Source organism: Calypte anna, chromosome 3 (assembly GCF_003957555.1).
Source record: "Calypte anna isolate BGI_N300 chromosome 3, bCalAnn1_v1.p, whole genome shotgun sequence".
Lineage (NCBI taxonomy): Eukaryota > Metazoa > Chordata > Aves > Apodiformes > Trochilidae > Calypte > Calypte anna.
The window spans coordinates 37,610,174-37,622,741 of record NC_044246.1 but is presented as its reverse complement, the minus strand read 5'-3'; the positions used below and the strand labels follow the sequence as shown (position 1 = coordinate 37,622,741).

Sequence of the window (12,568 nt, the reverse complement as noted above, 5' to 3'; positions counted from 1 at the left end):
CGGCACTTCCGGGCGGCGGCGGGGCCTCCCCGGCGCCGCGCCCGGTGGATGGCGGTGGCGCGGAGGATGGGGCCAGAGCGGGTGTGTCCCGAGGAGCCGGGGCCGCCGGAGGCCCCCGACGGCGCGGCGGGCTGGAGCGGCGATGAAGAAGAGGAGGAGGAGGAGGAAGAAGAGGAAGGAGGCGGCGGCGGCGGCGGCGGCGGGTACTTGTACCAGCCCCTGAGCCAGGAGCCGGAGCAAGGCCCCGGCGAGGCGGTCCCCTCCTCCACCCCGGCGGGTTGCGCTGAATCGGGCCCCAGCCTACAGGAGCGGCTGCAGGTACCGCTCAGCGCCTCCCGCCGGGCCGGGGGAGAGCCGGCGGCGCGGTGCCGCGGGCGGGGGAATGGGGCCGACCCCTCGCTGCCCGCCTTTCTCTGCAGATGCTGAGGCTGCACCTGCCCGACCCGCCGGTGGATAGCGAGGAGGAGGAAGAGGCGGAGGCGGAAGGCGCCGCGGCTCAGAGCAGCCGCAGCTCCATCCCCATGGATGCAGGTAACGGCATTCCCGGCCGGGCTCTCTCGGCCGCCCCGCGCCGTTCTCGGCCGCAGCCTCATGCCCTCTCTGTCCCCAGAGCATGTGGAGCTGGTGAAGAGGACGATGGCCAGTGTGAAGCTCCCCAGCCTGGGCATCCCTGCCTGGGCCAGCCAGATCTCGGAGGAGCAGTGGAGGGACGTGGTGCAGCGCACACTGCAGGCCCGGCAGAGCCTCGGCGGCCCCAGGCCCGAGTGGAAGTGAGGGCAAAGCAGCGGCACGGGGGCTGCTAACCCCGCGCCCCCTCCACCACACAGGTCAGGCAGGCGTCCACTGCCTCGGAGCTGGCTGGTGCTGGGACTTGGCTGCCATTGACCTTCCACTTTCTCCTGCTGAACATCGTCAGGCTTCCCTTCCTGTTCCTCGTTTTTGGTTCTGGCTGTGTAAGCTGCTGTGATGTCCTTTTGTTGGCTTCCTCTGCCTCTGAGAAGCCTGACCCATTTCTATGTGTGCGTGTGGAGGGAGGGGGCTTGGTTGGCTTTGCCCAGGTTGCCTTGGGAAAAACACTGGATTTGTCTTGTTGGTGCTAGAGAAGTCCCTCTGCATACTAGGACGACTCCTCCCGCGACAGGGGCTGTGTGTTGGAATATCAGATGTGGAGTCCAATGTGTCTTTCCAAGAGGTCAGTTTTATTTAGTTCTGTACATACAGGGACATCTGTACAAAATCCAACACTTTCATACTATGTAATGCTCTACTGAAAATAAAGTACACCATATGTACATATGAACTGTAAGCAGCTTAATACTTGTGTCCAGGGGGTGAATGCAGTACTTAGTTTTGCTTGTTCCCTTGGAAGGAGGGAGCCAGGTGAAGTGGAATAGGCAGCTCCAGTTCTGTCCATTTGGCTGATGTGGGGAAAGGCATAGGCAGAAATGAGGAGCACTAATGCTAGAAACCAAGTGCTGAGCAAGGGGCAGCTGTAGCGTGGCAGACATAGGTCTGCAAATGAGCAATACATGTGCTGGAGAGGGTGAACACACTTTCCCCTTTCTCACATGGTCCCCTTCTTAAATGTCCAGGACACTGGAATGAATAGGCAGCAAACTAATGGCAATTTGAAAGTACTAAGCATTGGATCCCTGACTCGGAACAAGACACAAAAAGCTATGAGAACATCAAAGCTGTACAGCACATAGTTGTAACATGTTACAGTCCTGTCCCTACATGCAGCACAACTCCAGCAACCTTCCTCTGGCTACGCTCGGGGCCTGCTGCCAGAGACAGATCATCTGCAGGACAGTGACAGCCCCTGCACACCACACATCTCCCTTCTGCAGGCAGCCACTGCCTAGCAGCAAGCAGGCTCCACCGAGGGCACGCATCATAGCATTCCAAGAATGAGGTGGCAGCTTATAACGCAATGCTAAGCGGAAGAGTTGTACTGCAACAGTCATGCTGTTGCCTGTACTGCAACAGGAAGAAACATCCTCCCAAGCCCTGCTGTGGGAGTCACTCAGCAGTCCTTGTTTCTGCTGTGCCCAGAGACACCTGCCACTCCTGTGAGCCATCCGGCACAGCTACATCACCCAGCGCATGTCTACATGCTGTGCCAGGCATGAGGTAATTGATTGGCAGCTGACCATGAGCTTGGACTAATGTTCAAAATAAGCAATAACCTCCCTGAGGTGTTTCATAAGTCTCCTGATGAACTGGGCCCTTGCATGAGGCAGAGGGGAGGCAGGGTCCTAGGGTGACTGTGGGTGATCTCACACGTAGTCACACTTGCCAGCCGCTCCTAAGAGATGGTGGCATGTCTAATGAGGGCCAAACTGAAAGAGCTAAATGGGATGGGGTACAGGATACACCGTGGAAAAAACAGCTTGGTTTGGGTTGGAGGAAAGGTGTGCTGCACACTGACAGGAAGATTAGAGGGGACATCTAACCTGGGAATGGTTTATTGGTGAGGATGAGCAGATAACACCAGGACCTTCTGCAACATCCTGTGATGCTGCAAAGCAGTGTCAGACTAGTACTGATGCTGTGAGCTCCCTGCACTGTTGCAAACCCACTTAAGCTTTGGTGTCAACAAAGCAAGCACAGCAGGTAAGAAGCAAGGAAGGCTCCCTTTTCTATCATGAGCCATCCTCTCTGAGGTGGCACCTTGGCGGGGCACTGAATCTGTACCACAAAAGGTGGGGCAGTAAGCCAGATCACAGTAGCACCCAAGTGCTGCGCAACCCTCTGGGCTATCAGCAAGGGTGCTCTAAATGCTAATTAGCACAAGTCCCTGATGCACCATATGATAACTAACAAGGGCCTTGGGCCACAGTAGGTGCCAAAGTAACAGGGTGAGGCAAACTTTGCTCAGCTGAATTTGCTCAGCAATTCAGCAGTAGCACCTAGCCATTGATCATAAAGAGGAGACAACTGAACACATAGAAACTCAGCCTGGCCCCAGAATGTGTATCCCTTGCTTCCACTAGTTTGCAGAAGTTACTTTGGCAGCACAAGCTTTCTAGAAACCCTGGCCACTGCAGAGCTAAGGATGAGATACAGCGACAAAGGGAGAGCTGTAGGTGTATTCTAATTGAGCAGCTAGAGGAAGAAAGCTGAAGTCAGTGGCTGATACCTGCTACAAACCAGGAAGTTAATTCTGGGACCACAACTAACCCAAGAGACAAGGATGGAGACAAGTCAGCACAGACCAATACAAACAGCTGAAGGAACTCACTTTCCCACAAGAGAGCTTCTAAAGGTGCTCTAAAAGGAGGTCTGCAATAGCATATAGTGCTTGCATCCAGCTTTACTGGGGGTGGCAAGCACTGAGCCCCCTCTGCGCTGACAGGGGAACAGAACAAGGGGCTTGAAGCAAAATAAAGGTGAAAGCAAACATCTCCTCTGCTGTACGTGAGACCCTCCAGCTGTGGAGCAGCACCCCAAGGCAGGGCGGAGAGGCAGCAGAGCCCCCAGAAACTGTCACACACTCCTGCCCCCAGCTCAGCCTGACCTCTGACTGCCACAGGGCCTGGCTGCACAGGCAGCATTTGGGCAGGCATGGCGGGGATGGGCACTTGGGGCTTGTAGCAGCACACTGAGCCACACGTGGTAGCCTCTGGCCAACACAGAGCCTGTGTCAGAGGGCAGCAAGGCTCTGGCTCCCAGGCAGGGTAAGAACTATGCAGCAGCTGGACACGAAGCAACTCCTGCCTGGGCTGTTGCAACTGCAGGTCAGAGAGGCTTCCTTCACGCACACACACCCGAGGTGGAAAAGCAGGAAGAAGAAGAATAAGCAGAAGGATATGACAATGGTGGGATACAACTTATAACGTAAAACCAGATCTACCCTGGAGGGATGCAGATGGAGTGGAGGACAGGCACAGCTCACCATGTTCATTCCTTAATTTATACATGAGAACCGAGTGCATTTCCATGACCCCTGGGGGAAAGGGATGGGGCAGAGCTTCCTGGGCCAGCTCCTGAGCCCGTCAGAGAGCCTCCTGGCTTGAGGTGAGAAATTCTTCTGCTCTCTTGTGGGCCTCCAGGGCTTTTATAGTGTAGACGTCCTGAGGAAGCTCAGATTTTCGACGCAGCAAAACCTTCTCCTTCTTAATGTCTTTCAGCATCTACAGACAAACCAAAAGAGTCAGGGATAAGTAGCAAAGCCCTTCACCCCTGCAGCCTCCCCACTCTGACTCCAACTGCTCTAGGATGCGTGACACTGCAACGTGCTGAGGCAAACACAGACCAAAAAGGACAGAGAAAAGTTCCATTTGCACTTTTTCCAGAGTGTGAAGTTTAGATAAACTCCACTCTTCAGACTACAGGTTGATCTCCAACAGGGATGAGAGGAGGGGCATTAACCCTCAAAAAACTTGGAAAAAGCCACCTGTGGCTGCTGAACCCTGGACTGACTATGCTGATGTCCTTGCTGGTGTGAGAGTAATTGTGGAAGGACCCTCGTCACCTACACACCTGCACAGCCTCTGTCTCCACCGTTTTCTTCAGTAGCTGTATATCCTCTGCAGTTGGGGTCTCCGTTTCCATACAGCAGACAGAAGGCAATGATGGAGGTGCATAATACATGGGGTACTGCAGACAACAGAGACAGCTGGAGAGTCAGCACACCACACAACATTAAGCCTTCTCCCCCAGCATCCTAACACAGCATGCCACACTCCTTCCAAATGCCCCTCTGGCACCCACAAAAGTAGCACTAGGTACACAGACTAACCACAGCATCTTCTCCTACCCATTCCTGCCTGTGCCCTCTCAGCCACAGCACACTGCACGCGCAGCCACAGCTGAGAGAAGAGTCCATAAACATATATAGGCTCTTATAAAGCATTACTTAGAGGCTGGTGCTACAGAGGGCCAGGCTGGTAAAACTGCCAGCATCCTGAAGACATTGGGCATTGGGAGGGACAGACCACCACCACAGCTATGTGCACAGTACTGAGAACTGGTGCTAGAACCTGCCCTCATAAGCTGAGGAAACAGGTCAAGACCCCCAGCACATTCCTCTCATTCATCCTAAGTTCTGCTGTTATCCACCTGGGGGTTCAGTCGGGCCAGTTCCTCTATTTTCTGCCACATTTCTTCTCGTTCCTTCATCCTGAATCTTCCCCTGCAGAGACAGAGAGCACGCAAGTGTGAACTCCTGGGGAAAGTGCAGCTTTCACTCATAGGAAGCCAAAAGCAAGAGACAGCAGAAAGGTGCAAGCTAGGGGGACAGCTGCTTTGTCCTTCAGACAATCCCTAATTCTATCTAGAGGTGATATGTGTCAAGGAGAGGGGATGTTGCAGCCAGCAGCAGGTAGGAAGACACACTCTTTGCTCACTTCAGAGCAGAGGGTGGCAGCAGTAGGCTGTACAGGTACTTTTTTCCCGGCTTTGGGCTGCCAAGGTGGAGCAGAGCGACTGGTTTGTGGAGTAAAGCAATGACACCGGTTTGGATGTCAAACACACATTTTCCTGGTGCCCCACAGATGCAGAAGGACAACCTGTCATTTCCAGTGGAGCTCACAGTTCCCCTGCTCTATGGTAGGAACACACTACAGAGCTGCCCAAGCCCTCAAGCACAGCTATTGAACTTGGCACAGATTTTGGCACAGACCTTAAGTGACTGTTGAAGCACTTCTAAATCACAGGGCAATGAACATTCACTGCAAACAGAGGTAAGAATCCACCACTCCTTGTCATTCTTTTCTACATTTTAAACATCTGCACTAAAAATTCTGCTCTAATTCTAATTTTAACTAACTATATGACTTTCCTCTCAGGTACTGGTCTCTCTTGTGCCCCATCCATTCTAAGTAAGTTGTTACACTCTCTAATCATCTCACACTCTTGAGATACGTGTGAGAAAGGAAGCTAAAACTGAAAATGAAACTGCAAAGCATTCAAGCAGCAGACTAGACCATCAGAGAGCAGAAGGTAAAAAAAAAAAAACAAAAAACCAAAAAAAAAAAAAAAAAAAAAACCAACCACAAAACAAAACAAAAACCACAACCCAAAAGAAAATGCCACACTTCATTTTCTGACAGAGCTCTGAAGAACTCTTGTAGCAGACTGTGACCAGGAGTTAGTAACGATCTTCCCTATCTCTTTTCTTCCTCATCTTCAATTTCTCTGGAATACTTTTAACTGTGTCGCAAACAGAAATATAATTATTACTCCAATCTTGCCACTGGAAACGTAGACCAATATGTTTGTTCCAAAGACCCTCACATCATGAAGGCCACTGCCCCTCCAAAACAATGTCTATTTTGCTGGTATTGTGTCTACCATCATGCCATGTCAGGGTGTAACAAAGCTCATATTGTTTGGCTGGGCTACAAAATAAACCAAGGCATTTCATCCATTCATTCAGATCCATGCCTCTCTAGCACAAGTCCTTTTCTTTCAGACCACCAAAGCAGTTTGAATATCATCAGGGAAGGCTTCCATTCCTCATCGCACTTGGAGATCCATCAGTTTATCAATCATGTCTTCGACTGTTTTTGTAAAAGACCACCTTATAAATGGAATACCTGTTCTAACAACAGTGCTTCTAAAAATCTGAAAGCTTTACACCTGTGGCAACTCTTTTCAACCACATAAGTAGTTCAAAAGAATTAAACAAAGTTTCATTTTTATTTTGATGATACATTGACTGTAGCATTACAGCTGTCCAACATCCTTCTATAGAAGCTTCCTCTTAACTTCATTAGCCTTGATTTACCTCCTACACTAGGTCACCACCATTGCAGTTTATCTGAAAGCTTTACTTATTCACATAAGTCTTTGGAGAATCTAAAAAACAACATGTCACAGCACAGTGCTGAGTCTACAGGAGCAGTACCTCCAGCCCTGCTTTCCAGGCGAGACACAGCTCATCAGCTTCATTCATTCCTGACCCCATTACTAGCAGTATGAGAAAGCCACTGGCAGGATATTTGAGAATGCTATAATGGGAGGCAATTTCTCCTTCCCACTGATGTGGCCTATGCAGAAGAAGGCAAGATACATGCTGACACCATACTTCTTGAAAAGCACTGTGCTAAGCCCTCACACTTACAGAAGGGCACGTTCAGGACAAGGCACTAGTTATCTGCCCCAGCCTCCACAGTTTCCTGAAGGGTCTGGTAATTCAAACAGCATCAAGATGTCTAGGGAGACTAGTAAGGCAGTCAGTCCATCTACACTGAACAGTAGAAAGCATCTCCAGGAAGAGTGTGTCCCTCAATGATTGGCCTTGGCTGCAGCTGCAGGTCAATCTTGCCTTGTAGGGGATCCAGCCAGCATTTCCAAAGGCAGCCTTTAGGCATTGCTGTTTTACTCCGGAGGCTCTTGACATCACAGCCTCACAGGTTTTTATTAGGAAAAAAAGTACTATTTCTACTCAGTTTAAGCCTCCATGTTTGAAAAGAAACAGGCAATTTGCTGCAGTGTCACAGCACTGTCTACCAACAGGCATGGCCTGCAGTCAGCTCTGCCAGGGAGGCAGCAGGAATGAATTGTAGATGCAGCATGTCTTCTCCACTGGAATGAGATCTGTTGCTCCCTAGAACAGGTTGCAGCACTGCAGAAAGAAGAGCAGGTAGGAGAAGCGTAGAAATGGCACCTCAGACTCCAAGGCAGGCTCTTCAGCTACAATACAGTCTTGTTTCATTGGGGAGACACCACTGAAGAGCACCTTCCCCTGCCTGTGAAACATGCTTTTTCTAACCCAGTTCATTCCAGCAATGTCTTACTCCATTACACTCCAGAACATGCACAGTATTAAGTGCACATGGGTTTGCTTGTATTTCTTGGATATTTTAAAAACATGGAGGTAAAACATGACCCAGGTTTCTAATCCATCTTCCCAATTGCACACTCTTTGCCCTTTGAGATTGTCCTACATCTTGTCTGGTCCCCAGCCTCTTCCCCAACAAATCCCGATCTCCTCACTTCTCCTCCTCTAATTTGTTACCTCTACCTGTCCCATTCCCACTATCCATTAAGAATAACACTACCACCACCACCTGCAACTCAGCTTCCTCACTGTACCTCTTGCCCAAAGCTTCTACCTCCTTGCCCAGAAAAGCTATCCTTCACTCCCTTTTGCCACCAATTTCCCTTTCCACACTGTTTTCCAGCCAGTCTCTACAGACCTTTCACAATGTTCCCTCCCAGCTCTAGCATCCCTTCAAAGGGTGATCTTACACTTCTCAAGTCAGGAATAGCTGCTAATACTGTGCTAGTGACAGCAGAGTTGAGCTGCCTTGTTTTCACACAGAAAGGCCTCATTATCTTGGCCCCCTGTGGCAGGCATTTCACTTATGTGAGCAACTGTATCGTCATGCTCCCTGTAAGTGAACTCATTTCAGATTCACCTGCTAAAAGACAATTTAATATCCTGCCCACCTATCTTACAACTGACATTTTACCAGATATGGTTATCTAGGAGAGAAAAAGGTATATCCTTCATAAAAATCCAACACAATGTTTTCTGAAGCATCACTAGGCAAAGAGGCTCCAGAGGAAAAAAAACATCTTACAAGAGCATAAAACAGTGCATTTCTAACCCATCCACTTCTTGAACAGCTCTGAGCTGCTTTTTTGACCTTTTCTAGGACAATCCTCCACCAGCCACACATCAGTGCTAGGAACAGTCACCCTCAGCAGGTAAGCATGGGTAGGAGGTACAAATAGGTAGAAAAAGCTCCTGATAGAAACACCAGGTAGATCTCATTGTGAATTTGCTATCAGTGTGACTTAAAATATATGTGGAGACATTTGTGGGCTTCACAAATGCCCTAGAATGGGGAATAAAAATAATCTTGCTTGCTCCAATTTTAGATTTCAACAAAACCTTAATTTCTCCAGATGCAGGTCACCCATCCCAAAGCTTTGATTCATATCTCAACCTTTTTATTTATTCCTATTTCACAAAACACCTGAATGCATCCCAGACCTCCCCACTGACAGCAAGGGTTAGCCCTCCTCTCCCCATCACCACCCTTGCAGCAGCTCTCGCTCATCCAGCAATGAGAAGCATTATTTTATGCCAGTGAGTCAGCAGAAAACAGACCTAGAGGGAAAAAATTTTTAAAAAATCCTTCTAGTTTACTGAACTGACTCAGCTCACCAAGGCAAGTCAAAACCAGAAAAAAAGCAGAAACAGTAGTTCTTTCCTCTTTACAGCATCATGGCACAAGTACTTCCTGAGCTTGTATTTTATCCCTACCATTTGCTATTTGAAATTCCAGGTATTATTCCACTTTTATACTGGAAAATTGAAAGAGTCTTGTGGTATGAAAGCTCTTCAGAAAAATCTTTCTAAAGAAGCAGAATTCCAGTTACATCACTATGATTCATGGTAAATGTTTCCAAGGCAGAGCAGAAAGCATCTCTGCAAAGCTCAGTATCCTTTACATTGTAATTTATTTCCTCATGACCCAGCAAACTGTCACTCTTTTCCAAGTTACCTGATTCAGCTGAACTGAAAGGACTTTTAGCAAGGCATACATTTTACCTCTTCTCATCCCTACACATAGTTATTGCTTATCTTACTTTCTGACAAAATTATCTGCACCACCTTTCCATTTCCTCTCTGCCTACTGGTATTTACCATCTGTTACTGTACCCCAAGGAGACTCTAGGATGAGCCTGTCACTTGGCAAGAACCTGTTACTCACTTCTGCTTCTCTGCCTTGTATTGCTGCGTGCAGTCGTCAAAAAGCTTTTGGTTCATCTCCATGAACAGTTTCAGTGCATTGTAGATCAGCCCATGGATTGTCCTGCAAAGAAATAAAGAAAGGAGAACAAGTCATGGTGATATCCTCCATGTTCTCAGCCCTGAGTTAGCAACAGCAGCACAGACAAGAGCTAGCAGCAGCAGCTCTTAGCACATGAAAACCCTCTCCACAAACACAGCAGGGACTACTGCACAGAGACAAAGAGACAGAGAAGAAAGAGAAGATCACCAAGACAGGGATTTTCTACTGTGGAGTCAGACTACTGAGTGCAAAAATATGCATTAATGCATTTATTTCTTGTAGTTAGAAACTGGAAAGGAAGAATGCTAGGGACCTGCTCAGGGCTGTTCTCAAGGGGGCTTTACCTCATCTTTGTGCCTCTCACAGTTCACCTCACATATACACAATTACTTCGTTTTGAAGGCTGCCCAGTCTCAGCCATGAAGTTTGTCAGCAGTCCTGTAGAGATGGGAACCAGCACAAAGAATACCACAGAAGAAAAGCCAACTTCGTGTCAGTAGCTTATGGGTAGGTTGCACTGAATGTGAACTCTCTCTGGGAGCAAGGACTCTCCCAGGGAATTAAAGCAATTATTGAATCTGTCTCTGAAATACCTGACCCAGGGGCAAAAGATGAGGGACTCAGTAGACTGAGTGCTACAACCCTGCTGGACTTACACAGGCTGTCTGACAAAGTGCTGGAGTAGAGATATGGGAAGGAAGAGGAGAATCTGAGGTACTCAACCTGCCCTGAGAAGATGCAACTAGTGCTAAAACAAAGGCAATGAGAATTAAGAGGAAAACACCTTCAGGACTTCTTCTGCCATACCATTGGAAAGGAGGCAAGAAGACAGAAACAACAGAATCATGACTCTTGACTGATGTTGAGAAGGAAACAGAAGCAGTGAAAGATTTCAGAATATTAATTTCTTTCCTGAATTTTGGTCAGGAAGAGCAGTAGCACCGGGTGAGGGAAGTCTGCGTGCATCTGTTTGCACACACAGGGGGAAGTGTGCACACACATCATACATGTGTGCATGCACATGTGCCCATCGGCACATGCCTGATGGTGCACATTCATGCGTATCTGTGTTTGTGTGCATTTAAGTCTCTGTGTCTGTATCTACCCAGATCTTTATAGCACCCTGACTGGTGGCTTGAGTTCATGCTTCCTTATACAATGAAGAGAAGGAAGCAGTCAAACAGCAGACCATCAGGGAGCTCTCTGTCAACAACCTTCACCTCACAACCCTGTGTTTACTACCCCAGCATACTCATGAGAGTATACATACTCCCAGCATAAGCCCGAGACCCACCCAGCCTCCCCAGAATTAATTGCTGTGCTTACTTCCACCATCTAGAATAGGGGAAGATGACTTTTTTATGGGTGTGGGGGGTTTTTTGCTGGAAGATTTTACAATCTTGTGGGCTGAGTATTTTTTAACAAATTCATTAAAAAGAAGTGTTTTACAACTTGAATTAAACAAGTAAAGAACCAACTGAACCAGCAGTTGGAAGAAAAAAAGTGGATGGGAGAATTGTAAAACAGACTAGGATCAAGGAATCAGACATGAAGGGCAATAATTTGACATGGAACATCTGCCTGGTTAGTTCTGCTTCTCCATCCATTCTTCTGCTACTCAAGGAGTCAGGCACTGCAGTAGTTAAGGTCTCTGGTCTTGGAGAGAGGCATATGGGTGATTATTTATTAACAAGCAGTCAGCAGTAAGATGGAAAACTGACTGAACATGACCAAGAGACCAGCAGCATTAGTGATACGGCCCCAAGGTAGGTCACTGCAGGTGTTTCACCCCTTACAGAAGCAGGCCACCGTGGTCTTTTGTGACACTTTTCCATGATGATTTTATTAACAACCCCTCTGGCTCAGCCTCTGGTGTCACTGAGCACCATGCATCATTGCACTGTAGCAGCATGCCCCAAGATTGCTAGGAGGTCAAGCAACCCTTGCATGCACAGTAAGTGCCAGGGCATGCAGAAAGACCTACTTGTTCCAGTGACTCTTGGAGTTCTTGTAGAGGGCTGGAAACATGATCGGGAGAATTTTGGCTGCGTTATCGCTGATCAGGCTCATGATATATTCATTGTTCCAATAATACAGTGCTCGTTCTGCCACCTGCAGTGGGAGAGAAAATCACCCCTTGGAGAGGCTCCTTCCAGTAACACCTGTGGTGCACAGGGAAACTGTGCAGTACTGAGACCAGTGCCTGCCACCACCCAGCCAAGGACAAAGTGCTTCCCCACAGTGCAGGCAGCAGGGCTGCCCTTTGCCAGCTTCTACAAGGCCATCCATCCCTGCTGCCCAGCATTCTTTCCCTTAGCCTCTGCCAGACACTTCTCACTCTTCTGGGGAAAACCTTATATTCTTCACCAGGCAAATCTACCATTGATACACTGATGACTCCAACACCCTTTACACAGTACTTGAGGACAGTGATGTCATCCACTCCAGGTCCCAGCTCAGACTAGCTCCAAGCCTCCCTCATTTCCCTGGCCTTCCCCCTAACAGAGTCTCTGTGGGCTTTGGAGCATGCTTCAGACACCAGGCCCATAGTTCATACCCCTGATTTAGTAAGGGTGAAAATATGGAAAATCTCGGGGCAATCATCCTGCTCTAACAAGACAAACAAGCCTAACTGGTTCTACGTATCATAGATTCCGCCACAATTCTTAATATTTAACAACATATCTGGGCAATGCAGATCACCAGGCTAATTTCTGCATTTAGCACTAGCTTGAGAATAACCTAAAAATCTAGGAAGATAGACATCCAGTATCAGTTTTATGTTTCAAGTGACAGAGAACTCACTAACCCCT

The 12,568-nt window shown here is 48.4% G+C and overlaps 2 protein-coding genes across 7 annotated transcripts in view; one reads left to right on the top strand and one right to left on the bottom strand.

Annotated features, from left to right (window-relative positions):
* Positions 1–22: 22 nt before the first annotated feature.
* Positions 23–1,315, top strand: MEA1 (male-enhanced antigen 1). Its single transcript, XM_030448547.1, has 3 exons — positions 23–318; positions 420–531; positions 611–1,315. Exons 1-3 carry the CDS (start codon positions 49–51, stop codon positions 772–774), a joined length of 546 nt encoding a protein of 181 aa, XP_030304407.1. The 5' UTR covers positions 23–48; the 3' UTR covers positions 775–1,315.
* Positions 1,177–12,568, bottom strand: part of PPP2R5D (protein phosphatase 2 regulatory subunit B'delta) — a 28,722-nt gene continuing 17,330 nt past the window's right edge. For all 6 annotated transcript variants that reach the window (XM_030448540.1, XM_030448543.1, XM_030448541.1 and 3 more), the window contains 5 exons: positions 11,740–11,867; positions 9,675–9,776; positions 5,065–5,137; positions 4,486–4,602; positions 1,177–4,136 (listed from right to left, as the gene is read on the bottom strand). In XM_030448540.1, coding sequence (XP_030304400.1) covers positions 3,999–4,136; positions 4,486–4,602; positions 5,065–5,137; positions 9,675–9,776; positions 11,740–11,867 — 558 coding nt within the window. In that variant the 3' untranslated portion in view covers positions 1,177–3,998. The remainder of the gene's footprint in view (positions 4,137–4,485; positions 4,603–5,064; positions 5,138–9,674; positions 9,777–11,739; positions 11,868–12,568) is intronic.